This window comes from Bufo gargarizans, chromosome 11, assembly GCF_014858855.1.
Source record: "Bufo gargarizans isolate SCDJY-AF-19 chromosome 11, ASM1485885v1, whole genome shotgun sequence".
Classification (NCBI taxonomy): domain Eukaryota; kingdom Metazoa; phylum Chordata; class Amphibia; order Anura; family Bufonidae; genus Bufo; species Bufo gargarizans.
The window spans coordinates 13,433,436-13,461,086 of record NC_058090.1 but is presented as its reverse complement, the minus strand read 5'-3'; the positions used below and the strand labels follow the sequence as shown (position 1 = coordinate 13,461,086).

Here is a 27,651-nt window from a genome sequence, read left to right as displayed (position 1 = left end):
TTGTAGAACTGTCCCAAATTTAGCCCCCCCCCCCCCCCCTAAAAAAGTCCATGGGCCATCTTCAATGTTCTGTGATAGTAGCATTTTCCAGCCTGTACCCATGGAAGCTTTTGGCTCTGCTAGACACGTTTATACATCTGCTCTGTTCTTGTGGTGGCACAGGCCATCTTTGTTCTATTAGACCTTTTTTATGAGATTGTCCTGTCCAACCAGAGGTGTTGAACGGTCTTCGTTCTACTAGAAAAGTTAACAGAGCAGCATTTTCCCCAGCATTTGACCGTGGACAATTCTGACTCTAGTGGAGTTTTTATAATCCTTGTGGAATTGAAGGAGATTTCACAAAAAGACTAATTAAATTCACATCCAGCAAAGCAAGTTGATGTGGATATCTTGAACAAGCTGATTCTCTCACTTATGGTCATGGACAGTTGACCACATTCGTATGGCCGCATCAACACCGAAAGTTCTGGAGGCCCATGAGTCTTCTCGCTAAATGGCTAGATAGAAGGAGAGGAAGGGATATGATAATTATTGCTTCATTACGTGAATTCCTTCATGCAGTTATCATTGTTACAATGCTGGTTAATGAGGTTGCATGGCTTCCGATATAATGTGGGAAAGTTTTCTTGTGCAACATGATCACTATTTACACGACTGAAGGATTGCATCAATGTCCGTGTGTCAGTGACACATTTGTTCCACCTGGTTTCTTGCTGCTGATACTAATCGCTTTAAAGCATCAGTCTACCTACCATAGGGGCCTATGGCATTGTGTGCACATGGGTACTAGTGACCAACCGCGCCTCAAAAGTGCAGATTATAATTTCCTTCTGTTGGGAATAGGACGTTTAGATGGTGTCCTCTCTCCTCACCCTTTCTTGATTTCAGACCCATCCCACCATGGGACACCTTTAAAACCTCTCCAAAACACAACATCTTTCAGAAGGCCATCCCAGGTCTAGACCAGATCTGCCATTACTTTATATCTTGTGTGTACATTAACCCGCTTCTTTAAGATCCTCAGCTAGAGGCCCAGTTTGACTACAGTTTTGGGTTGTGATTTCAGAGAATTCAGCAAATTTAAAGGGAATCTGTCAGCTCCAAAACTAGGCAGCGATGCAGAGTGAGAAAATATAATTTTTATCTTCATACTCGCTTGCGTTCCGACGCTGTGCTCCCACAAACCAACAGTAAAATGCATTGAGAAGACAGTGGACTCCCATGCTCAGGCACATAATGGAGAGGACTCTCAAAGAGGAGTCCTCTCAATGCATTTTACTGTTGGTTTGTCATAGCGCAGGATCAGATTGGAAGCGAGTATCAAGATAAATACTACATAGCCGGACTTGGCATCACTTAGGGGCCATTTTGTAAATGCAGCAGTCCCCTCCACCAGCGAGCAGGTGATTATCGGGAGGGAACACTTCCTTCCTTACAGTCTTTTGCTGTACCGTCCCATGTAAAGGATCCTTTACACTATACACCGCTTACTCTAGTTTGGAGGGTGTTTTGAAGCTGACAGATTTGCCTCATTACCTTAGTGGCCACGGTAGAGGACAAGCCTGATCGGGTCGCTGTGGATGAGCTCTCGGTGTGTTGGTGATAGAAGAAAATTGTGGAGTCCTAAATTCCAGCCCATTTGCCTATATTATCATGAGGGGAATATTTGAAGTCCGTTTTGCTTGAGTCTGCGTTGACGTACTTTATGCCACATTTATCAAATGTCACAGGTTGTTCTATAAATGTGTCTCATCCTTAAACCTTAAGACTGTTGTCTAGAAAAGCTACCCCACCCTTCTACTGGAGTGAGATTGCAAAAAAAATGTTTTGTTTTTGCTGATTTTTAAAAAAGCCTCATTGATAAATCTGGAGTAAAACTCATTAACATGGCTAACCATGCTTACTTCCAAACCCATATTTCAAAAACTGGAGAGAGTGGTGTAAAAATAGAGAAAGGTGCAAAATGTTTGCACAAGTGAGGCCCAAAAACATGCAAAAAGCCCCATTTTGCAATTTTTTTAAGCCAGAATTCCGGAGTGAAGTATGATAAATCGGGGCCATGGTTGCTTGTTAAGATGGAGCCAAATCGATCAAGACTTATTTTTCTCAGGGTTTTTGTAGGAAGTGCCGGATCCAGGTTCTGGAGCGCGCCTCGGATCTTGTTGGTACTGTTTAGAAACAGCTCAAATCATTTGTTCCCTTTTCTGTAGTAGAAGTTTCTAAGCGTCTGGCGCCAATGTGGGAGGGCTTGAATGGAAAATGCGGCTCATTTAGCCTCTGAGCAGAAGAGAGAACTGTAATTACTCAGGAACTGTTAACTCTTTGATCACGGCATTCTCATGCTATGATGGAGAAGAATCCAAGGAGATGAGAAGGCGTGAGAAAACTGATAGGCAAGAAACAGAAAGCTGATGAGAGTACAGAGATTGCCAAGAAAATCTGAACTCCAGCACTGGAATCGGCACTCCTTGCGTAAACAGGAATATAAATTCTGGGAGGTCTCAAAATGTCTCACACGTTTCAAGTCTTAGGCTGTGACTAAGAATAGCTAAGAAACTATGATTACAGCATGAGACGTACTCAAACATTAACCACGACTCCCCATTGAGGGAAAACTATGTTGCAGGTGATCAGGGCAGTTTTATTTTACCTCTTGCATCATCTTGGGTGGTGCTATTTCGGTTTCCTTATCCCCTGTATGGGCATAGCAATGGATAAAGGATAAAATTAGGGTGCCTCTCAGCCGCCACTAGGGGGAGCTTTGCATCATGATCATACATTGAACGCCATAATAACACAATATACAGTAAGCGTCCCTTAGTGGTGACGGCACACAGGCAGAATTTATTTTTTAACTTTGACTATCAAGGGAGTTTGGAGCTTTGTATCAGAATCTTGGACCTAAAAAATGACCAGGTTTTTCAGAAGATGAGTTCTTTATATGCTGCAGACCATCAGTGGTGGGTTTCAAGATCATATTTGTCATGTTGCACTCACGTACAAGATAATTAAAGGTAAGGAAGGAAGAAGACGGAGCAGAGATGCTGGTAAAGACGTAGAACAGAAAAAGAGGAAGACCTTCTAGTAAATGATGGTAGGGGAGTAGCCAGGAAGTCTAAGAGGGCTTGAGAAGTATAGGAGGACTTGGACATGTCTAATGACCTGTCAACTATGTAGGTCTTAATCTTTCAAGGAGTATGTGTTACCTTCTAAGCATTGAATGCTGGATTAAAGAGCGAATATGGTGACGTCCACTTGCCTCGAGGGTGGACACATGACAGAGAACTGAGAATAGAAGAATCGTCCTTCGTCTGATCCATCATTTCAAGTAACTACTCAGCTTCAGTATGTGGATGATTGAGAAAACACATAGATGTAGCATTGGGGAGTGCCAGCATTATCAAGACGCTGCTCACATCTTCAGCATTGTTTGTGTGAATAAGCTTGAGTTGAGAAGGTTTGGAAAGTCCCAAGCAAGAAACAGGATGCATGTCTCTACAGGATATTTTTGTCGAAATCTGATCTTAACCGCTTGGACTATGGCACTGTAGAAGTATCTATAGGTCCTCTGAACAAAGGGAAGCCTTGAGCCAGGGGGATTTCAAAGACGGTGACTGGTATATATGACTAGCTTTAAACCGGACTTCACATAATGATACTCGGCCTTAAATTATGACCTGTCCCTAGAAAAGAGACCTTTCAGTCCATGTGGCTACAGAGCACATGTCATGTTTCCTGTGGATAGATGCCTGATTGTCTTTTAAACCAAGGGCTGATGCGTCAAAATTTCAGACACTTAAGATTTTAAAAGAATGCTAAACACAAAAATGTAAAAAAAAAATTAAAAAAATTCCCAGCAGTTCCTCCATTAATCTCTTCCTGCCCTCTGAACTTGTTTTGTCTCACAGTACATTTAAAACCGCAGTGTATATAGAGATCTCAGGAGCTCAACCGTGTCCTCCTCCTCCTCACAATGCTATGACTGGCTGTAAGACAACTGGCCGTAGCAGGAGCCTCCTCCCTCAGCAGTAGGCCAACATGGTTGTTAAAGGCTTTGGACACCTTGGGGGCAATGTTTTATTATTGCATTTTACTGATTTGGGGCTAAAAATCAATTGGTCGTTATTAAAAATTGCTAGCTGTTTTTGTGATACATTCGGTTAAAATCAGTCTATTTGCCGGCTGTCCCTCCATGTAAAGCCTCATCTCTGATCTCATAAACACCCATTTAAGGGTACTTTCACACTTGCGTTGTTTGATTCCGGCAGGCAGTTCTGTTGCCTGAACTGATCAGTCAGAAAAATGCATTGCAATACCGGATCCGTTTTTCCGGTCATCAGGCAAAACGGATCAGGTATTTATTTATTTTTCTCATTTTTAAAGGTCTGCGCATGCGCAGACCAGAAGGACGGATCCGGCATTCCGGTATTTTGAATGCCGGATCCGGCACTAATACATTCCTATGGAAAAAAATGATCCGGCATTCAGGCATGTCTTCAGTTTTTTTCGCCGGAGGTAAAACCGTAGCATGCTGCGGTTTTCTCTTTTGCCTGATCAGTCAAAATGACTGAACTGAAGACATTCTGATGCATCCTGAACGGATCGCTCTCCATTCAGAATGCATGGGGATATGCCTGATTAGTTATTTTCCGGTATAGAGCCCCTAGGACGGAACTCTATGCCGGAAAAGAAAAACGCTAATGTGAAAGTAGCCTAAGCCATGTTCTTAGCCGTTTGATAAGAGATTAGCTATAATAGGTGTTTATGAGGTCAGGAGATCAGAGATAAGGCTTCACCTGAGCCATCAGCTGACAGAACTCAAGAACAAGTCTGCAGAAAGACTGATTTTTAACTGCATGTATCACCAAAGCTGCTACATTTTATTTAATTTTTTTTAAATAAAGACTGACTGAAAAAATTATTCTAAGCCCAAAATTGCCCTGAGGGTGTCCCTAGCCTTTAAGCCCTGTCCCTTGAAGTACCCCAACCCACATGGCAGAATATGGAGCAGATCAGCAAGACTTTGTGCTCTCTGCAGAATTTCTTCAAGACTGTTTTAGGATCCTGCAGAATCACAAACAGTGGGGCCTAAAGTATCCCCGTTTCTTTCACCGGTCATTTCTAGATTTAGTGTTCCTTTAAGGAAAAAAATACAAATTATATCAGAAATGGGTATGAACGCAAGAGTTGCTGGTGGAGCCAACACATAGTCTTTGTAGCATAGTTGCTGCAGTTTTTGGTGAAAACCTTCTGCAAATGGGTTGTGGCTCCAGAAAAAAAAAGTTTTTTTCATACGAGGATAAGCTTGAAAAAGTTACACCAAGACTAAATCCTGCTATTGTATCGGTCTCGTAGTCATACTGCTAATTACAGTTTAATGGTTCCTGACTGATATGGTGTTGGCTATAATTGGTCAAAGCCATTAGCGGAGGAAGTTCATCGCAGGTTGGTCAGGACCACACATATACGGGTGACTGGATTTGGGGACAAGTGCGATAAATATAGGTTGTAAGTTGGTCTTGACACATAAATTATTCTGTAGTACAGAAAATAAAGTAGAATTTTCATCTCTGCTGCTCAGTACCCCGTCTGTGGTTAAAATGTAATATTCATTTATTTTTAATGTGGATAATTTCTAGGTGGGCTGAGAGAAAAGCTCAAGTAGGCATTCCACGGTGATAAGCATATTAGTGCCGGTGGGATAAGCATGGCTGTTCGGATTATACAAAGCGTCCGAAAGAAAATGAATTCTACGAGTAATAAAATAATCTCTTGATTTTCAGGTGTTTAAGGATAACTGTTGTCGGAGAGAGGTGCTTGCACTTCAGATGTACTGCAGGAATGAGAGCAGAGGCTGCAAGGAGCAAATAACACTAGGCACTTTATTGGTAAGCTGTAAATCAAAGCCTTGGGGTAAATATCGCTGCCATGTAATTACCGGTGGCTTCAGTACAAAGTGCACCAAATTCCATTTTTGTAACTGCAAAAACAACCTTCCATTAACCTCGCCTGCCCCATAAATAAGGGACCCAATCAAGGTCTTGTTCTTTGCAGAGACGTTGGTTTCCTTGTCTTCCTCTTTTACTCCCTGATTTTCTTACTTTCTTTCTTCTTTATTTCCTTTCCTTCTTTCCTTACTTTTTCACTTCCTCCTTTTTTCTGCGTTTCTTCTATATCTATTGTCATCCTTCCCTTCTTTATTTTCCTTCCCTTTCTTACTTTATACCTTGTTTCCTTATCTACCTTCCTTCCACCTCCCTCCTTCTCCCATTACCCCGTGATTTCCTTTTTTTCCTTTCTTTTCTTCTTGCTTTCCTTTCTTTTCTTTCTCTTTCTTTTCTTTCCCACTTTACTTTCTTTTCTTTTTGCTTTCCTCTTGTTTCCTTGCTTCTTGCTTCCCTCACCTTGATTCCTTCTTTCCTTCCTCTCATTCACTACTTCCCTCTTTCCTTTCCCACTCTCCTTTCTTTCTTTTTCGCTTCCTCATCTTTCCTTCCTTTCCTTCCTGCTTGCCTCTCTGTGATTCCTTCTTTACTTCCTCCCATTCCCTTCTTCCCTCTTTGCTTTCCCACTCTCCTCCCTTCCTTTCTTTTCCTTCTGTTCCTCTTCTTTCCTTCCTTTCCCTTTCTTCCTTTCCTTCCTGCTTGACTCTCTGTGATTCCTTCTTTACTTCCTCCCATTCCCTTCTTCCCTCTTTCCTTTCCCACTCTCCTCCCTTCCTTTCTTTCCCTTCTGTTCCCCTTCTTTCCTTCCTTTCCTTCCTGCTTGCCTCTCTGTGATTCCTTCTTTACTTCATTCCATTCCCTTCTTCCCTCTTTGCTTTCCCACTCTCCTCCCTTCCTTTCTTTTCCTTCTGTTCCTCTTCTTTCCTTCCTTTCCTTTTCTTCCTTTCCTTCCTGCTTGCCTCTCTGTGATTCTTTCTTTACTTCATTCCATTCCCTCTTTCCTTTCCCACTCTCCTTCCTTTTTTTTCCTTCTGTTCCCCTTCTTTCCTTCCTTTCCTTTTCTTCCTTTCCTTCCTGCTTGCCTCTTTGTGATTCCTTCTTTACTTCCTCCCATTCCCTTCTTTCCTCTTTTCTTTCCCACTCTCCTTCCTTTCTTTTCCTTCTGTTCCCCTTCTTTCCTTCCTTTCCTTCCTGCTTGCCTCTCTGTGATTCCTTCTTTACTTCCTCCCATTCCCTTCTTTCCTCTTTTCTTTCCCACTCTCCTTCCTTTCTTTTCCTTCTGTTCCCCTTCTTTCCTTCCTTTCCTTCCTGCTTGCCTCTCTGTGATTCCTTCTTTACTTCCTCCCATTCCCTTCTTTCCTCTTTTCTTTCCCACTCTCCTTCCTTTCTTTTCCTTCTGTTCCCCTTCTTTCCTTCCTTTCCTTCCTGCTTGCCTCTCTGTGATTCCTTCTTTACTTCCTCCCATTCCCTTCTTTCCTCTTTTCTTTCCCACTCTCCTTCCTTTCTTTTCCTTCTGTTCCCCTTCTTTCCTTCCTTTCCTTCCTGCTTGCCTCTCTGTGATTCCTTCTTTACTTCCTCCCATTCCCTTCTTTCCTCTTTTCTTTCCCACTCTCCTTCCTTTCTTTTCCTTCTGTTCCCCTTCTTTCCTTCCTTTCCTTCCTGCTTGCCTCTCTGTGATTCCTTCTTTACTTCCTCCCATTCCCTTCTTTCCTCTTTTCTTTCCCACTCTCCTTCCTTTCTTTTCCTTCTGTTCCCCTTCTTTCCTTCCTTTCCTTCCTGCTTGCCTCTCTGTGATTCCGTCTTTACTTCCTCCCATTCCCTTCTTCCCTCTTTTCTTTCCCACTCTCCTTCCTTTCTTTTCCTTCTGTTCCCCTTCTTTCCTTCCTGCTTGCCTCTCTGTGATTCCTTCTTTACTTCCTCCCATTCCCTTCTTCCCTCTTTTCTTTCCCACTCTCCTTCCTTTCTTTTCCTTCTGTTCCCCTTCTTTCCTTCCTTTCCTTCCTGCTTGCCTCTCTGTGATTCCTTCTTTACTTCCTCCCATTCCCTTCTTCCCTCTTTTCTTTCCCACTCTCCTTCCTTTCTTTTCCTTCTGTTCCCCTTCTTTCCTTCCTTTCCTTCCTGCTTGCCTCTCTGTGATTCCTTCTTTACTTCCTCCCATTCCCTTCTTCCCTCTTTTCTTTCCCACTCTCCTTCCTTTCTTTTCCTTCTGTTCCCCTTCTTTCCTTCCTGCTTGCCTCTCTGTGATTCCTTCTTTACTTCCTCCCATTCCCTTCTTCCCTCTTTTCTTTCCCACTCTCCTTCCTTTCTTTTCCTTCTGTTCCCCTTCTTTCCTTCCTTTCCTTTCTGCTTGCCTCTCTGTGATTCCTTCTTTACTTCCTCCCATTCCCTTCCACCCTTATTTTCTCTGTCCTTTCTTTCTTTTGTCCCTTCCTTCCCTTCTTCTCTTCCTACCTCTCACATTGTCATATGAGGTCAGAAATTCCTCCTCCCAACAGCGCAGTCGTTTCATTCAACCCTGTAAACTGCAGCCCTATATCCATTCGGAAATGAGGGAAGAAAGGAACTAGTACATCAATGAAACACTAAGCGACACCCTAAACCTTTGGGAAATGTTATCGGTCTATCCCAGAATCGGATCGGTTACATTACCAAGAACTGTGGCCTCTACATTTACAGAATGGACAATGAGCCAGTCCCATATAGATGGGATTACCAAGGAATTATTAATGGAAGTAATGAGGAGCCGCTCCACCTGCGCCCGATGCTGATTAGACGCAGCTCTGGCGATTACCATTACGTCACAGAACCCTATGCCACGTTAAAGCCAGATGACTGCAGACCCCATAGCAGTCCTTTACGTGACCCTCTTCCAACCTCCGTATACATTGGGGGGATATTAGTGCAACTCTGCTTTTCCTTTGCACTGGTTCTGATAAATCTCCCCCATTGTGATAGAAAAAAAACCACCCTGACATAGAGATCACATTTCTTTGGAGAGATACAATGTTTCTCACATATTTAACATAAATATTAAGCTATTTTGAGCACCTAATGCCAAGTAGCTGCTGCCAAGGCATGTAGGAATTTATAGTTCCACATAAGCTTGTGAGTCACTCGTTCGCCTTTCTGGAGTCAATGGAGGGGCGGCTTTAAGGAACCAGCTGCCATTTAGAAAGCTTTCTGACATCAGTCCTGTAAAGGGACTCACCCTCCGACCTGCTGACACATGGTACATGTCTTTATCCCCAAGAGGTGGCGCGGCGGTATCCTTTTCACGGTGAGAAAATTAATGACGTCATGCAGTTTATGGAAATCCAGTAAAAAGAGATTAGACAGGTGGCAAACTGTGTGACTGGTTTATAATGTTATTTCTGCCTCTTTTATCTTAGATACACTTAAAAAGTGATTGTCAGTTTGAAGAACTTTCCTGTCCTCGGGCCGACTGCAAAGAGAAAGTAATTCGTAAGGATCTCAGCGACCACATAGAGAAGACATGCAAATACAGAGAAACGCCCTGTCAGTACTGCAAGAACCAAGTGCCGCTGGTCGAAATGCAGGTAAAGTCGTAAGACGACGCAAACGGCCTCCTGCAACTTTGTTTGTGAAGATTCAATTTGTATCTTCGTCTCCATCTGGTGCAATGTGTCATCCCTCTCGCCAAAGTAAAGTCTTTCTTGTTCCGTCACATTGTCTTTTATACGTTTTTCCTTTAGTTTTCTTGAAGTTCGTGCATTCTTGTGCATCCCGCTAGCTCAGTGAGAGGGACCTAAACAAGTCTGTGCACCGCAGAGCCGCTATGTATTAATATCGCTGATAGAACTTCATGCGAATACTTTTCTGCCTATAGATACATGTAAGGCTACTTTCACACCAGCGTTTTTGCTGGATCCGTCATGGATCAGAGAAAAATCGCTCACGTCACGATAATACAACCGTCTGCATCCGTTATGAAGGGATCCGGTTGTATTATCTTTAAAATAGCCATGACATGATCTGTCATGAACACCATTGAAAGTCAATGGCGGACGGATCCGTTTTCTATTGTGTCCGAGAAAACAGATCCGTCTCCATTGACTTACATTGTGAGTCTTGCTCCGTACCACATAGCGGACAGAATGGGGACGCAACCAAACGGAACGTAATGCATTCTGGCGCATTCCGTTTAGTTCATTTCAGTTTTGTCCCCATTGACAATGAATGGAGACAATACGGACGCGTTTGAGATCCGTCATAGGAGAAAGGGAAAACGCTAATGTGAAAGTAGCCGAAGGAGGTGGTCGACCAAACAGGAAATACAGCGATTGCTATGCAGGGGCCGACTGGGACTAAAAATCAGCTCTGGAAGTATCACCCCCTTGCTCCTAGTACTAATCTGAAAATGGCGATGAACAGTATGGAAAGTTTAGCTTTAGGCTGATTTCACATCACCGTTTCATTTTCCGTTCTTATGATCCGTCAGAAGAACCGGAAAAAAAAAAAACTGATCCTGTTGCATCCGTTATGCACAATCTTGCATCTGTTTTAGGGTCCATTCACACATCCACGGATCTGCAAAACACAGACAGCGGCAATGTGAGTTCCGCATTTTGCGGACCGCACATTGCCGGCACTAAGAGAATATGCCTATTGTTGTCCGCTATTGCGGACAAGAATAGGACATGTTCTATTTTTTTTCAGGATCGGAATTGCAGACCCGGAAGTGCGGGTCCGCAATTCCGATCGCGGCCACACGTCGTGCGGCCCCATAGAAATGTATGGGTCTGCAATTCCGTTCCGCAAAATGCGGAATGGAATTGCAGACGGGTGAATGGACCCTTAGCCTGAGATCCGTTTTTTTTAAGATGGGGGGGGGGGGGAGGTACTGCATGCAGGACTTATTTTTTATTATTTTTTTTGGCTAAAACGGATACAAAATGTGCATAATAGATGCAACATGTTTAGTTTTATTTTTTTGTTCTTCTGATGGATCAGAAGAACAGACAATGAAGCGATGATGTGAAACCAGCCTTACTTGGTCACTACTCGGACCTTAAAGGGGTCGGCCCATCCCTACAGGAGTTATGGAAGCAGTGTGGCTTATTTTGCTGTGCTGTTTGCATAGCTCCCATTCACTAGCCAGCCCACTCGAATGTTTCCCTAAGCCCGGCCACCTAGGGTTGGCAACCCCTAAAAAACAAATTCAGGCCCCAGATCAGACTACTCCATTTACCACACAGACACTACAAAAAGTAGATACAATACACTCACACACTGCTTAAAGGCTATGTACACCTTTGGGGCAATTGTTATGATTGCATTGTACTTTATTATTTATTAAAAATGTTTAGTTGAGTTGTTTTTGAGCTACAAGGATTAAAAATCAGTCTGTTTGCAGAGTATGACTTTCCAGTCCCATCAGCTGTCAGCTCATGTGAAGCCTAATCTCTGATCTCCTGACCTCACCAACACTCATTTAAGCTATATTTCTATCCGTTTCATAAGAGTTTAGCTATAATGAGTGTTGGTGAGGCCAGGAGACCAGAGATGAGGCTTCACATGAGCTGACAGCTGATGGGACTGGAAAGTCATACTCTGCAAACAGACTGATTTTTAATCCTTGTATCTCAAAAACAACTTAACATTTTTAATAAAGACCAACTGAAAAAAATAATTTAAGTGCAATCATGAAAAGAATTGTCCCAGAAGGTGTCCATAGCCTTTAAAGCACACGACTAGCAAGCATCCCACAGCTCTCCGGTGCCCCCCCACACACATTACTTACAATAATGACTGCCCCTATGCCCCTTATAACTATGATGTTGCAAAAGGTCCTGCACCCTGTTACATAGTTAATACGGTTAAAAAAAGACAAACGACCATGAAGTTCAACCAAGGGATCGGTGGGGACGCGAATCCCAGAAGGAAGTGAGACTCGGATTTCTACACGTTCAATAGCATTAATGTTTTTTACTTTTAAGAATTCATCTAAACCCTTTTTGAAACTGTTCACTGTTCCTGCTGTGACCACGTCCTGAGGAAATCTGTTCCTATTTATCACAGTTCTTACAGTAAAGAAGCTTTGACGCTTCCGGAGACTGAACTTTTTCCTCTCCAGTCGGAGGCAGCGCCCCCTTGTCTATTGAGCACATTTTACATGGAACAGTTTTTCACCGTATTTTTTGTATGGCCCATTTATATACTTGTACAGGTTAATCATGTCCCCCCTTAGACGTCTCTTCTCAAGACTAAATAAATTCAATTCTTTTAATCTTTCTTTATAACTCAGACCCTCCAGGCCCCTTATCAGTTTAGTCGCTCTCCTCTGTAGTTTTTCCAGCTGCAGAGTGTCCTTTCTATGGACTGGTGCCCAGAACTGAACTGCATTCCAGATGAGGCCGCACCAGCGCTTTGTAAAGTGGTAGTATTACATCCCTGCCCCGCGAGCCCATGCCTGGTTTAATGCATGAAAATATCCTGGTGGCCTTAGAAGCAGCTGATTGACATTGTGCTGTAATTTAATCTACAATCTACAAGGACACCCAAATCCTTCTCTATAAGTGACTCTCCCAGTGTTACATCCCCTAGGACATATGAAGCACAGAGATTATTACTACCAAGATGCAGAACTTTACATTTGTCCACATTGAACCTCATTTGCCAAGTTGATGCCCAATCACTCAGATTGTCCCAGTCCGCTTGTAGTTTGTAGTTTCTCTTGGACCATATCTTACTTTTTCACTTCCTCCTTTTTTCTGCGTTTCTTCTATATCTATTGTCATCCTTCCCTTCTTTATTTTCCTTCCCTTTCTTACTTTATACCTTGTTTCCTTATCTACCTTCCTTCCACCTCCCTCCTTCTCCCTAGCCAATTGAGTATATTACTGGATGTACCAACAGACCAGACGCCACAGATATCAGCTCCCTTCTCTTCTTTTGTATATACAGAGCTAAAAAAAACATTTAGTAACTCTGCCTTTTCCTTATCTTCAGTGACTACCCCCCCCCCCCCCTTTACCATTATTTAGGGGACCTACCTGCTCTAGGTTTTTTAGCATTTATATATTTAAAGAATTTTTGGGGATTTGTTGTGCTCTCTTTTGCTACCTGCTGTTTGTTTTGTATTTTTGCTAATTTTATCTCCTTTTTACAGATTTTATTAAGCCCTTTGTAATCTTCAAACGCTACAGCTGACCCCCCCTCAGATTTGTATTTTTTAAATGCTCTCTTTTTGTCTTTGCCCTTTTTGCAGTAGCTGTAAGCCATGGGGGGTTTAATTTTAGCCGTTTATACTTGTTACCTAAAGGAATACATTTTTTAGTGCAATTACTCAATGTGGATTTGAAGCTCTCCCATTTATCCTCAGTATTATTATGTGACAGTAGCTGCCCCCAGTCTATGCCCTGAAATGCTGCCCTCAACCCGGGGAAATTAGCCTTTTTGAAATTCAGTGTCTTTGCTTTGCCCGACAGAGTTTGCTTCTTATGGTTTAGGGGGAATATAATTATATTGTGGTCACAATTACCTAGTGTTTCTCGAACAGTAACATTACCAACAAGCTCTGCATCATCAGAGATTACCAGATCCAACAGAGCATCGCGCCCAGTGGGAGCTTCTACAAACTGGCCCATAAAGTGGTCCTGCAGCAAGTTGAGGAATTTTACCCCCTTTGAGGCAGAACAATGACCCCAGTCAATGTCTGGGAAGTTAAAATCTTTCATTATGACCACTGTACCAGCCTGTGCAGCTGCTCTATTTGGTTATACAGTTGCCTTTCTATCTCTTCTGTGATGTTAGGGGGTCTATAGATTACACCAAGTATTATTTTTTCAGTGTTTGTATCCCTTTGAACTTCCACCCATAAGGTTTCCACATCCTCACCCACAATCGCCTCTTTCCCACTTGTCTTCAGATCACTCCTCACATACAGGCACACGCCACCACCTTTTCTATTGACCCTGTCTTTCCTAAATAGTGTAAAACCCTCAATATTAACAGCCCAGTCATGTGAAGAGTCCAGTCATGTCTCAGCCCTTCCAACTGTGCAAAATTAAGTAAACACCACTGCAACTGTACCATGATTTGCATAGAACTGCATTAATTCTAGAGCCGTTCTGTGCAAATTTTTGTAAAATAGCAGCAGTTTTGCCCTGATTTTGCACAAACGACTGCATTTTAACAATGGCGGGACACTTGTATTGGGGATCTGTCTAGTAGGGCACATTGCAATTCTCGTCAAGTTGCTAGGCAGTGTGATATACCACAGCCTGCAAAATACCCTGAGACCAGTCAGTGATTCGTAACAGTTGCTATAGGGGGGGGGGGGGGGGGTGTAATAATTTATCAAGGAATGGCATCAGAGGTATGCGTGAAAAATGCAGATTTAAAGGGGAAGTGCACAGGCTTTAGATACAGGTTTGTTGCATGCATTCACTTCCATCCGACTTTATTCTTTGAATGGAGTGATTTGCAGTCTGAAGGATGCTGTGGCTAGTAGTCATTTTTGAGAGATTTTATTATTATTTTGGTGACCCGATAGCATTATTATTTTTAATTTTTTTTAGTGACTGTTTTATGCAGTCTTATAACTGTGTTACTTTTTGCCTTTTGCAGGAACATGAAGATATAGATTGCCCGTCAGTCGTGGTGTCCTGTCCGCATAAATGCAGTGTAAAAAGTTTATTGAGAAGTGAGGTAGGTGCATTGCTGTGGATATGGAGGCCATGTCTTCTGTAGTTTTGTGTCAGGCACCTGTATACGCACTTAAGGCAATCACTTTCTGTAGCGGAGGCTGGTGGCTTCTAATGCTCCCTTTCCCCCTGAGCGTATGAAGCGACAGCTGGTGGTAGGGGTCCAGGAGATAAAGGGGGTCATTTTCTGACTGTTCGGAGATTTGATATTTCTGAATTTGAGTTTTTCCATGCTCGGCATGCTGTTCACTTGAATCGAGCAGTGCAACCGCTTATTATCAGACTTGTCGGGTCCTTCACATTGGTTCAACAAATGTAAGATTCTCTGTACAATGTATTGTTAACACCAAAGAAAATAACTATTGCTGGCCATTACTAGACTGTACAGGAGATCTGACCACAGTGACGCCCCTTCTCTGACATCACTTCCTGCTCTGCAGCTATTGGCTGAAGCTGCACCTTACAGACTTCCTGTTCTGCCCGCCCACTACATGCACGCCTTCTATACTTTGTGACGCTGTGTTTGCATTGTTGTCTTACAAACCTTTTTGGGGAATTTTTCACAAATATAAAATTTTAATTTCCTCCCTCTCCAGCTGAATTCTCATTTATTAGAATGTGTGAACGCCCCCAGCACCTGCAGTTTTAAACGCTATGGCTGCAGTTTTAAGGTCAGTATTCCTGTATTTCTTTTTGGGTTACATCCTCAGTTTCTTATTAATGAAATGCCCCCAAAGTTAATTGGCTTGTCCAGCTGTATTACATTTATTTTTTGTATTTATTTTTTTTAAGATTTGATTCACATTGGGTTAAAAATAATTAAAAAAAAAACACAGTATTCCGTCTCGCTGTTTACCTGCTGCTGCTTTGATGCATACCAGTTCCTGCTGCTCTCCACTTCCTGGTCCTGGAAGTGCATGGCGATTCCTGCTCAGCCAATCACTGGCCATAGTGGTGACCCGCCTCAGTCTGTGATTGGCTGAGCTGGTCTTGCTGGAACTGGAGAGCAGCGGGAAATGGTGGAACAGCAAGAGGGGATTGGTGTGGGGGAGCAATATATATATATATATATACTGCTAAAATGAGTTTTGTGGTGTGTTGGAAATATAGGAGATATCAGCAGTAAGGCCTCATTCACACGTCAGTGTTTTGTCAGTGATTTCCATCAGTGATTTTGAGCCAAAACCAGGATTGGAGCCTTCACAGACATAAGGTATGAGGGAAAGATCTGCACCTGTTCTGTGTTTAGAGCTGCACCTGGTTTTGACTCAAAATCACTGATGGAAATCACTGACCAAACACTGACGTGTGAATGAAGCATAAGAGCTTGTTCACATCAGCATTGAGACAGCTTGCCTGTTATCCCATAATATAGTGCAGGTTATTGTAGTGATTAGAGATGTCTTTCTTGGGGTTGGAGTCACTGATGTCATAGAGATTATTAGATCAGGTGAGCAGTAATGAGTGGCTTTTTTTTTTTTAGCAGACCTCCAGCTGATCACAAACTGAATATAGTTTTTAATGGCAATTGTGGTTTACCCTAATTTTTTTTATAAATAACTCTTAAATGTCCTCATGTAAGCAAAACACATGCTAAATGTTATAATACAGCTGAATATAACTACTATAATACTGCTCCTATGTACAAGAATATAACTACTATAATACTGCTCCTATGTGCAAGAATATAACTACTATAATACTGCCTCCTATGTACTAGAATATAACTACTATAATACTGCCTCCTATGTACAAGAATATAACTACTATAATACTGTTCCTATGTACAGGAATATAACTACTATAATACTGCTCCTATGTACAAGAATATAACTACTATAATACTGCCCCTATGTACAGGAATATAACTACTATAATACTGCTCCTATGTACAAGAATATAACTACTATAATACTGCTCCTATGTACAAGAATATAACTACTATAATACTGCCCCTATGTACAGGAATATAACTACTATAATACTGCTCCTATGTACAAGAATATAACTACTATAATACTGCTCCTATGTGCAAGAATATAACTACTATAATACTGCCTCCTATGTACAGGAATATAACTACTATAATACTGCTCCTATGTACAAGAATATAACTACTATAATACTGCTCCTATGTGCAAGAATATAACTACTATAATACTGCTCCTATATACAAGAATATAACTACTATAATACTGGCCATATGTACAAGAATATAACTACTATAATACTGCCTCCTATGTACAAGAATATAACTGCTATAATACTGGCCATATGTACAAGAATACACCAGGCGGTATATTTAGGCTGAGTTTTTTTATTTCCGTGAACACTCTGCTTTTAGTCTGTAATTTTTACTTCTTTTCTGCTTTCAGGGAACAAACCAACAAATTAAAGCACATGAAGCCAGCTCTGCTGTTCAGCATGTAAATTTAATGAAAGAATGGAGCAGTTTTTTGGAAACCAAGGTTAGTTTTTCAAGTTTGTTTTGGCTCTCCGTTAAAGAGGAATGTAAAAAATGTATCCAGAAATGAAGAGAAGAGGCGCTTGAATAAACACTGCCTACGTTTTCTTCCCCTCACAGGTTAAATGAATAGAAAAGTAACTGTAGCGCTGAAGGTTATTTCTGTTGTTATGGGGTTTGCTTCCTTTTACTTGACAGTTGTGAATCACTGGAAATCCCAGGATTTGCCCGTCTGACCACAGCCCTCTTCTTTGTAGAAGGCAACAATCTATAAGGAACCGGGCCTTTCTTTCTTTCTCACAGATATTTTTGCTTTTTCGCTTTTATATTGTTTCATGTTTCACAAGGCAAAATTCAAGTAGTTTTTTTTTTTTTATATATTGCAAAATTCCTTCCTTTTTCTTTCCTGACTAAATAAAGATGTTTAGAACCCCTTTAAGTAGTCACTTTAAGGGTATGTTCACATGTCAAGATTGCATAGCGTGTATTTTATAGTAGGGTCCATGACAGAAATCTGAGGCTGACAACTCCATTCTCCTAGCAAGAATCAACCCTGTTGTCATTCAGTGGGACTAATCTACGACTAATTCTCCATCTTCAGTGTAGTTTTCTTTTTCAGTATGATGTAGACAAAAATCTGAAATGTTTTTTTCTGAATAGGGTACACCCTGAGGAATTGTTCTTGTAACCCCTTCCCAACATGTGACGTACTATTACATCATGGAAGTCAGTGACTTCCCGCATTTTTTTACGTCATAGTACGTCATCGTGATCGGGTGGGCACCTGAGCGGTGCGCGCCTGATCACTGCAGGGGTCCGGCAGTCCCTGGTAGCCGGGCCCCTGCTGTATCTGCCGGCGGATTAACCCCTTCTTTGCCGCGGTCAGCGCTGACCGCGACATAGTAGTGGTTTGCTACGGGTGAGGGAGCGCATCGAGTCCCCGCGCTGCTTTGGCAGGGACCGGATGCGTGACAAGGCAGCCTGATGCTGTGCAGAGACTGCCCAATGCCTTGCACGGCACTGCCTTCTACGGGTGCCCAGGAGATCCAGCCTCAGGCCCAGGCAACCTGATAGCACTAACAGGCAATACATTACAATACAGATGTATTGTAAAGCATTGCAGAGGAGATCAGACCCCCAAAAGTTAAAGTCCCATAGTGGGACAGAAATAAAGTGCAAAAAAAATAAACAAAGTGTTTTTAATAAAAAAAAAAAAAAGTTTCAAGTAAAAAAAAAAAAGAGCCCCTTTCCCCAGATTTCATAATAAAAAAAGGAAAAACACACATATTGGGTATCGCCGCATCCGTAACGACTGGCTCTATAAATATATCACATGATCCACCCCGTCTGATAAAGATTATAATTTTTTTTTTAAAAAGCCGTTTTTCTCACCTTGCATCACAAAAAATACAACACCAAGCGATCAAAAAGGAATATGTTGAACAAAATGGTACCAATAAAACCGTCACCTCATACCGCAAAAAATAAGACCCTACCTGAGACAATTGGTAAAAAAAAAATATGACTCAGACAATAGACACAATTTTTATTTTTTTTTTTGGGGTTGTGATTTTAGGCCCCATGCACACAACCGTATTTTTATTTTTTTCCCCCGCACTTTTTGGGGACCCATTCATTTCAGTGGGGCTGACAAAAATTTGGACATCATACCGTGAGCTGTCCGCATGTCCATCCAGTGGACTGGAATGGGCATTTTGGGAAGGGGATCCTCGGAAATTGCGAGATGCACAGGCATGGTACAGAATGCATATAGACATGTGTATGAGGGCTTAGTGGTTTGGGTTTAAAAAAAATAAATAAAAAATTTAATCTTGAGAAAAGGTAGAGAAAATTATATCATCTTTAACCCTTTCACGATCTATGTTAAGGATGATGATTAAAAAAAAATTCCCACCGGTCAGAAATCCGTGTAAGATGTGGAGGAGATTCCATATCTGCTCTACTGCAGCCATTGTTTCCTTCCCGCACCCGGTAGCTTCGCACGGAATCCGCCTGTTGTAACTTGTCAATGAGGTTTAGGAATTTTCTCTATAAACCGACAATTAATATATAATTTATATATATATATATATATATATATATATATATATATATATATATTATTTTTATTTATTTTTTATTCCAGGTGTCGAAACTACAAAACGAAAGCTCTGAAAAAAACAAAAGTATCCAGCTATTGCATAACCAGATGTGTAACTTTGAAGTGGAGATCGAAAGACATAAAGAGCTGTTAAGAAACAATGAGGCGAAAATTCACCAGTTACAGGTAGAAACAAAATTATACATATAAACGCAGAATATTTGTCAATATTGTATTTTTTTTTCTAATATTCTAACTTTTTTAATTTATTTTTTTAATGCTACATTGCATTTTCAGCCTGGGATATTCAATTTATTTATTTTTTTTTGTAAAAAAAGAAAATTGCCGAACTTTTTTTTGTGTCATAGAATCCAAATAAAAACATTGATGTCTCCTATTATCCGAAGAGTTTTTGGTCTTTGGATGCACCCTCTGTAATAAGAATAAGCCAAAAAAACAAAAAAGATCAATGTTTTAGTGATTTTTTTTCCCAAGTCGGTCGTCAACCTTTTTATTATTCCTGCTAGAAGTTTATGAATAAAGGTACAACTGAGTGTTACCAGTTAGGGGTGTTCCTCTGCACATTCTGACTCTGTCCAATCAGTGATGCCCGTGCCAGACTGTGCAGGGACACGCCCTCAACTGGTAACACCCAGCTGTACCTTTTCTTCATAAACTTCTGCATGGATACCGGAGGAACGGTACAATATACAGTTAAAAGAATAGAGGCTCCAGAATTGTTATTGCAAGTGGTTACTAAAGCAGACATGTCGTGAGAGGGGACAGGTCCTCTCTAAACTTGGCCACGTGAATACTTATTCCTCTAGGAATCTGTTAACCTCTGGGGCGTTCTGTCTGGGCCAGAATCTCGTGTGATCGGGACGATGAAGTAGAGGTCAGTAAGCAGCTTAAAAATATAACAAAAAATATAATAGTAGCGGTGAAACCCTTCCCGCACCAGTCACTTCTTGTAAATGACAGAACTGAAACAAAAAGTTAGAAGTCCTCGCTGCCTCATTTTAACACTGGTCCATTCATCGCACGAGACGAGAATCTTAGGCTAAACATAAAGGGGTTGTCCTGACCCTTGATTTTTTATTTTATTTTTACCAAAAGCACAGAAATAACAAATTGAGTGATACTTTACCGACCTCCCTTGCAGCCACTTTCGGGGTCCCCCGCCTTTCTCTGTATTCTGCCCTCTAGCGATGACTTTTTGACATTTGACCGCAGTCTGTTACTCTTCTGTGTTGAGACGTCATCACTGTAGACAGGAATCCTAGAGCAGCGGAGGACTCCAGAAGAGCCTGCAGGGAAGTGGTTAGGGGAGTATTACTAGTTTTTATTATTTTTAGCATTTTACACTTTTGGTAAAAATTTCAACTAACTGGACAACCGCTCTGTCGCTGTTCAGAGAAATGGTTTTGGCTGAATTCCCATCTGATGTAAAATAACAAAATATTACTGACCGTTAACATCATTTTGGAGACCTCAGCAGTTTTGTGTGAATTTTGCCTTTCAATGGAATCTGTCAGCAGTTTTGACCATGCTAAACTGGTGACAGCGCTAGGTAGAGGCTGGGGAAAGCAGGACGAACACACCATTTGTGGAGCTTTTCTCATTAAGAGAAGAGAATCCAGCACTTTAAAAATCTTTAATGCGCTTTATTTGATATTGTAGCAAAATGACTCAGAGACAGAACCTCCACCCCGGCAACGCGTTTCAAACACAGGGGTGTTCTTAGTTGTAACTGAATGTGACCACGCTGATAAACCTTATTTTACTAGGGTAAACTCCACCCTCTGGTAGGGAGAGGGGGAGAAATTACTTTAATTCATTTATATAAAATACAGGTGCGTGGTCACATAAACTTATCACACATAACATACATATAAAAATACATAATAAATAAGCGCATTCTCGCAATATTTGTCTCTATTTCCAAACAAACAGTAAAACAATGGACATGTTTATAATAACTTGTTATCATGATTGTTAAAAATCATCAGTAGTGAGAATATGAACTTTTATTCAGCCATATTCTGCACCTGGAAGCCCACAGGAGGCGGAGCTTCACTGTGAATCATCTTCTGATTGGATGCTACAGCTGTCACTCGGAGTGAAGGAGAGGGCTGTGAATCTGCTTTCTGCAGAGAGCACTGTCTAGTGAAGGAGCAGAACCTGGCAGGATAAAACTTCATATTCACACTATTCCTGTGTTTTGTCCTGCTCCTTCCCCAGACCCTACCTAGTCAGCAGTTTAACATGGTCAAAACCACGGGATCACTGGAGCCCCCAGCAATCATACATTTACCGCCTATCCTGCAGGTAGCAAATAAATGTCATTGGTGGGCAAGCCAGGGGAGGACCGCTGTAAAGGGACAGGGCAGGACCTTTAAATCCAACCTGCCCTGAGAGCAGGACGTCCTAGATGGAGAGAAGCTGAGCTACGTGATGTATAGGTTTATATGATTAGGACCAGGAATTTTGAGTAAAAAGCACAGTAAATTCCAACAGGACTCCTAGGAGCGACCATAAGAGTCCTGATGACCCTACCCACAAAATAGACCGTAAGAGTCCTGATGACCCTGCCCACAAAATAGACCGTAAGAGTCCTGATGACCCTGCCCACAAAATAGACCGTAAGAGTCCTGATGACCCTGCCCACAAAATAGACTGTAAGAGTCCTGATGACCCTGCCCACACACAGTCACCTGCCACACAAATCTTCCCCTCTCAGAGACAATCGAGTCAGGGGATATAGTAGAATCCCTATAATCCGGTATCCAGTCATCAGGAACCTCCGCTAATCTGGTAAAAATACTGGAAAGTACCTGCTAGTCTGGCACTGCTGACATGTAAGCATCAGCAAGTCAACTGGCCATTGGTAAGTACCCTCCAATAGCCTGACAATTCTGATATGGCCTCATGCGCACGACTGTGTGTGTTCTGCGGTCCGCAAATCATGGATCTCGGCTGTGTGCAAGCCGCCATTTTTTTATTTTTTTATTTAACTCCTGTGCAAACCGGACCAGAATAGGACATGTTCTGTGTTTTTTTATTTATTTTTTTGGCGGACAAACACAGCTGTCTGCATCTTTTGCGGCCCCATTGAAATGAACGATGTGTCGAATGCGAATCGGAAGCGGACCGTGAATACGGTTGCGTGCATGGAGCCTAATCCAGAACCTCAAGGGCCCCGTTTCATGCTGGATTCATGGATTTATTTTTCTCTGGTATCAAATGAAAAGCGAGTTCTTTACACTTGAGTGGAGACGGCTTCCTTCACTGGATCCCCTCGCGCCGCACTAATCGCCATCGTGTTCTCAGGCTGATGAGATATTAGAAGGAACTGACGACGCGGCTCAGACCTTTCTCGTTCTGACACATCAGTTTCACAATTGTCTCAAATGGGCAATTTCTTTGAAAAGATTTGCATTTCTTCGTGTAGAATCCCAGAGTCTGCCAGTGGCTTATGTAAGAGTATGGAGGCTGGGGTGATAGGTCCACGGGGCCCCCATGTCACCCCCCAGACTAGAGAGAGGCTGGACGTAATGGTTTTTAATGGGATGAGTGACGGGTAGTACACAAAGCTCCCTGCACCCCCCCATGATGGTGCCAGGATAACGATGAGATTGCAGGCACTTGGCATCAGGGGTATTCCCACCATAAGCGTATTGATTAGCTCTACCAGACATGTGTGATTGGTAAGGACTGAATCATTGGCACGCCCCCTAAAGCCTCAAATAAAATTGGCATGGTGCTGGGTAAAGTGCAGCGCCCAACTTCGACTTTGTCGGAAAAAAACGGCCCCACGCCTGACCTGGCACTTTGCTGGGGTTGTAAGACGGCCCCATTGACTCTTCCTAGGTATTAGGCGGACACTCGACAAACGGACATTGCTACCCTATTATATTGATGTACCGTCAGTGTTTCCATATTACCGGAAGGCTCTATGTTGTGTTAGGGAATTGTTATTTATGCAGGTTTTGCACATTTTGGCGTAGGTCCACCGCAGATCTCATGAATAAGTGTTGTACAGCTCCGTGTCGTCGCTGGCACAACTCAGCTGCGGTTTACTTGTGGCTGCAAGACTTGCAGGAAATACCCAATGTGGTTTGGTCGCGAGCGCCTGTCATGTACTAAGGTTAGAAATGTTAATGTTGAAACAAAGAGCTCGTTCACACAAACGTTTGAAGCCCCTGCTGTGGACCGCAAATTGCCGTCCGCAATGCACAGGCACCAACCATGGGGATCGTGGACCCATTCACTTGAATGGGTCCGCGATCCCTCCGTTCCGCAAAAAGATAGAGCATGCCCTATCTTTTTGTGGTGCGGAGGCACGGAACGGAACCCCAGGAAGCACTCCATAGTGTTCCGTTACCCATCTGCGGATTTACGGACCCAATAGAGTGAATGGGTCCGCATCTGTGATGAAAAATGCACACAAAACGGTGCCCGTGTATTGCGGATCCGCAAATGCGGTCCGCAATACGGCAACAGGCAGCATGAGCCCAAAGACTGCGGACAGATCAGCAGAACCACTGATCCTTAACCTTAATAATCTGAGTCTGGATTCTCAAGTCTGTCAGTCCAGTATAATAATATATCCTTAATCTATATATAAAAGCTGAGTCACACTGCAAATATATGACGTTATCCTGTACATCCTGTGATATACTCCAGAGCTGCACTCACTATTCTGCTGGTGCAGTCACTGTGTACATACATTACTTATCCTGTACTGATCCTGAGTTATATCCTGTATTATACTCCAGAGCTGCACTCGCTATTCTGCTGGTGGAGTCACTGTTTACATACATTACTTATCCTGTACTGATCCTGAGTTACATCCTGTATTATACTCCAGAGCTGCACTCACTATTCTGCTGGTGCAGTCACTGTGTACATACATTACTGATCCTCAGTTACATCCTGTATTATACTCCAGAGCTGCACTCACTATTCTGCTGGTGCTGTCACTGTGTACATACATTACTTATCCTGTACTGATCCTGAGTTACGTCCTGTATTATACTCCAGAGCTGCACTCACTATTCTGCTGGTGGAGTCACTGTATACATACATTACTTATCCTGTACTGATCCTGAGTTACGTCCTGTATTATACTCCAGAGCTGCACTCACTATTCTGCTGGTGGAGTCACTGTATACATACATTACTTATCCTGTACTGATCCTGAGTTACGTCCTGTATTATACTCCAGAGCTGCACTCACTATTCTGCTGGTGGAGTCACTGTATACATACATTACTTATCCTGTACTGATCCTGAGTTACGTCCTGAATTATACTCCAGAGCAGCACTCACTATTCTGCTGGTGGAATCACTGTATACATACATTACTTATCCTGTACTGATCCTGAGTTACATCCTGTATTATACTCCAGAGCTGCACTCACTATTCTGCTGGTGCAGTCACTGTGTACATACATTACTGATCCTCAGTTACATCCTGTATTATACTCCAGAGCTGCACTCACTATTCTGCTGGTGCTGTCACTGTGTACATACATTACTTATCCTGTACTGATCCTGAGTTACGTCCTGTATTATACTCCAGAGCTGCACTCACTATTCTGCTGGTGGAGTCACTGTATACATACATTACTTATCCTGTACTGATCCTGAGTTACGTCCTGTATTATACTCCAGAGCTGCACTCACTATTCTGCTGGTGGAGTCACTGTATACATACATTACTTATCCTGTACTGATCCTTAGTTACATCCTGTATTATACTCCAGAGCTGCACTCACTATTCTGCTGGTGGAGTCACTGTATACATACATTACTTATCCTGTACTGATCCTGACTGCACCAACTATTCTGCAGCTTCACAGCTGAAATCTCCCAGTGTTCCCTGGTTGTAGATTGCCGTGGTGATTGGTATTGTGGGAAGTGTTGACTTTACACCAGGTTCTGCAGTCATCTGATCCGGTAAATCCACTGTCCCCTCACATTAGTGAGCACAATGCTGCTATTGACGAGCTTGCTGACTGTTTCCAATAACAGCCAGTGAGGATTATTTCATTTCATTTTCAGTGCATTCTCTATTTATTTATTTTTATTACAACTTTTATTTTTTATATATATATATATCTGTTCACAGAGGGTGATTGAAGGCCAAGCAGACAAACTGAAGGACTTAGACAAGGAGATCCGAAGCATGCGGCAGACGGGAGACGACGACGATAGTGTGAAAAACAGCGTCGAGTCATTAAAAACTCGTTTGTCCCAATTAGAAACCATGAGTAAAACCGCAGTTGCTTGGAACCCTGGTGAGAGCCGTATCCATCTCTACATGACTAAGAAAGTGACAGAAAGCCATTCCTTAAAGGGGATGTCTCCCCTGCGACATTGGTGGCACATCGCTAGGATGTCCGATAGGTGCCGGTCCCAGAACGTGACGCCCCAAAGTTAGGGAGAAGCGCATTGCACATAAGCGGCCGCCCCCATTCATTTCTATGGGAGTCCTCTAGAAATGAATGGAGAATGCACTGTGCATGTGCGGCCATCGCTCCATGCACTCCCATAGAAATTGTGGGTGGCCGCACATGTGCGGTGCACTCTCCATTCATTTTTAGGCCACTTCCGAAAATATCCAAGCCCCCGCAGAAATGAATGGAGGGCAGCCGCACATGCGCTGTACTCTCTTGTTCCCTTTGGAAGCTTCGTTCTAGAGATAGGTGCGGGTCCCACCCGTCTGACATTGGTGGCCTATCCTAGCGATTAACCCCTTTTAATCTAATCTTAACCCCCAGCTCCATGGCTTGCTGTACATGGCCTAGTTTCTTCCCTTGATGACAAGGAAAGAATTGGAGCAGCCTTCTGAATGATAGGGATCTGTTCCATTATTCATCCTAGTCCATGAATATAATACCCCAACTGCAGTGAACACTGACACATAGACTGCGCAGTAGGACAGGGATGACTGGGGATGTAAATATGACTGGTAATGCGCTATATATGCTATTCCTGAGTAACAAGTGTTTTTCCCCCCTCTTTAAGGTGTCTTGGAGACTCAGATCAATAGACACGATCAGATGCTGAGCGTTCACGACATCCGCCTGGCCGATATGGACCTCCGGTTCCAAGTGCTGGAGACGGCGAGTTACAACGGGATCCTGATCTGGAAGATCCGGGATTACAAGAGGCGGAAGCAGGAGGCGGTCATGGGGAAGACGCTATCTTTGTACAGCCAGCCCTTTTACACTGGATACTTTGGGTACAAGATGTGCGCAAGGGTCTATCTGAACGGGGACGGCATGGGCAAGAACACGCACCTTTCGCTGTTCTTCGTGATCATGAGAGGAGAGTACGACGCGCTGCTGACTTGGCCCTTCAAACAAAAAGTCAGCCTCATGCTCATGGACCAGGGGCCGTCAAGACGGCATTTAGGGGACGCCTTTAAGCCAGACCCAAACAGCAGCAGCTTCAAGAAACCCACCGGGGAAATGAACATCGCCTCCGGTTGCCCCGTATTTGTCGCCCAAAGCGTCTTGGAGAACGGGACGTACATTAAAGATGATACTATTTTTATTAAAGTCATAGTGGATACCTCGGACCTGCCAGACCCTTGAGAACAGGCGGCAAGGTGTTGTCAGGTAGAAGACAGAACAGCTTCGGGGTGTTTTGTATGTCGGTCATGAAGGAGGGAGGTCCGAAGGTTTTAAAGGAGGAGCGGTCGGCGCTCGAGCAGGAGGCTCTGAAGGAACAAGGACGGCGGAGTGTGACGTGCGGCCCCACAACTTACCTCGCCAAGGATCGAAATCTATATGTTGTGCTGATGAGAATGTTGGATATATTACAAACTTTAGGAGTAGTGTGACCATTGTGAAAGTTGCAGTTGTAATTTTTTATTTTTTTTGGCCGGGGGGGGGGGGGGGGGGGGTTGATCGGGGATGTAGGGATTAGGGTGGTAATAACGGAGGGATTTCCTTGGGGGGGGAGGGAATTGGCAATTTTTAATAAAATAAAAAAAATTGCCTACTTGTTTATATTATCCCCAAAGATTTTTATTTATTTTTTTCAAAAAGTTTCGAAGATTTTTATTTTTTAAGATCCCAAGTTCTTCCTATTAACCCATTGGGTGCTAGACTTGGCCGCCGTCAGCAATGTTGATACCGGCTTCAAATGGGTTAATGTAGGGGGGGGGGGTTGTGGGGAGTCCTGGAGGAAAAACTGTCCTTTCAAGGACAGTCGCCTTATCATTAATATTATCATTTTTTATTTCTCATATCTTGTGGTCACCGGCGTTGAATTCAGCATCTCTCTCCTAATGCCATTGACTTTCATATCTACCGAAGTTACTGTTGTGGGTGGTCCCCACAAGACATGACATTTTTTATTTTTTTTGACATTTTTTTTATTATTTTTTGTTTGTTTTTGCTCGTGAATACGCTTAAAGTTCCTAACAGAAATGGTTTTTGTTAGCACTTCTAAGCTGTTCAG

The 27,651-nt window shown here is 42.6% G+C and overlaps 1 protein-coding gene across 7 annotated transcripts in view; it reads left to right on the top strand.

The window, feature by feature from the left end:
* Nucleotides 1-27,067, top strand: part of TRAF3 (TNF receptor associated factor 3) — a 59,599-nt gene extending 32,532 nt beyond the window's left edge. For 6 of the 7 annotated variants that reach the window (XM_044272437.1, XM_044272433.1, XM_044272435.1 and 3 more), the window contains 8 exons: nt 5,784-5,888; nt 9,335-9,502; nt 14,535-14,615; nt 15,208-15,282; nt 16,987-17,079; nt 19,222-19,362; nt 25,310-25,478; nt 26,209-27,067. In XM_044272437.1, the coding sequence (XP_044128372.1) occupies nt 5,784-5,888; nt 9,335-9,502; nt 14,535-14,615; nt 15,208-15,282; nt 16,987-17,079; nt 19,222-19,362; nt 25,310-25,478; nt 26,209-26,780 (1,404 nt within the window). In that variant the 3' untranslated portion in view covers nt 26,781-27,067. The remainder of the gene's footprint in view (nt 1-5,783; nt 5,889-9,334; nt 9,503-14,534; nt 14,616-15,207; nt 15,283-16,986; nt 17,080-19,221; nt 19,363-25,309; nt 25,479-26,208) is intronic. The other variant, XM_044272438.1, reaches the window with a different exon arrangement.
* The last annotated feature ends 584 nt before the right edge of the window (nt 27,068-27,651 follow it).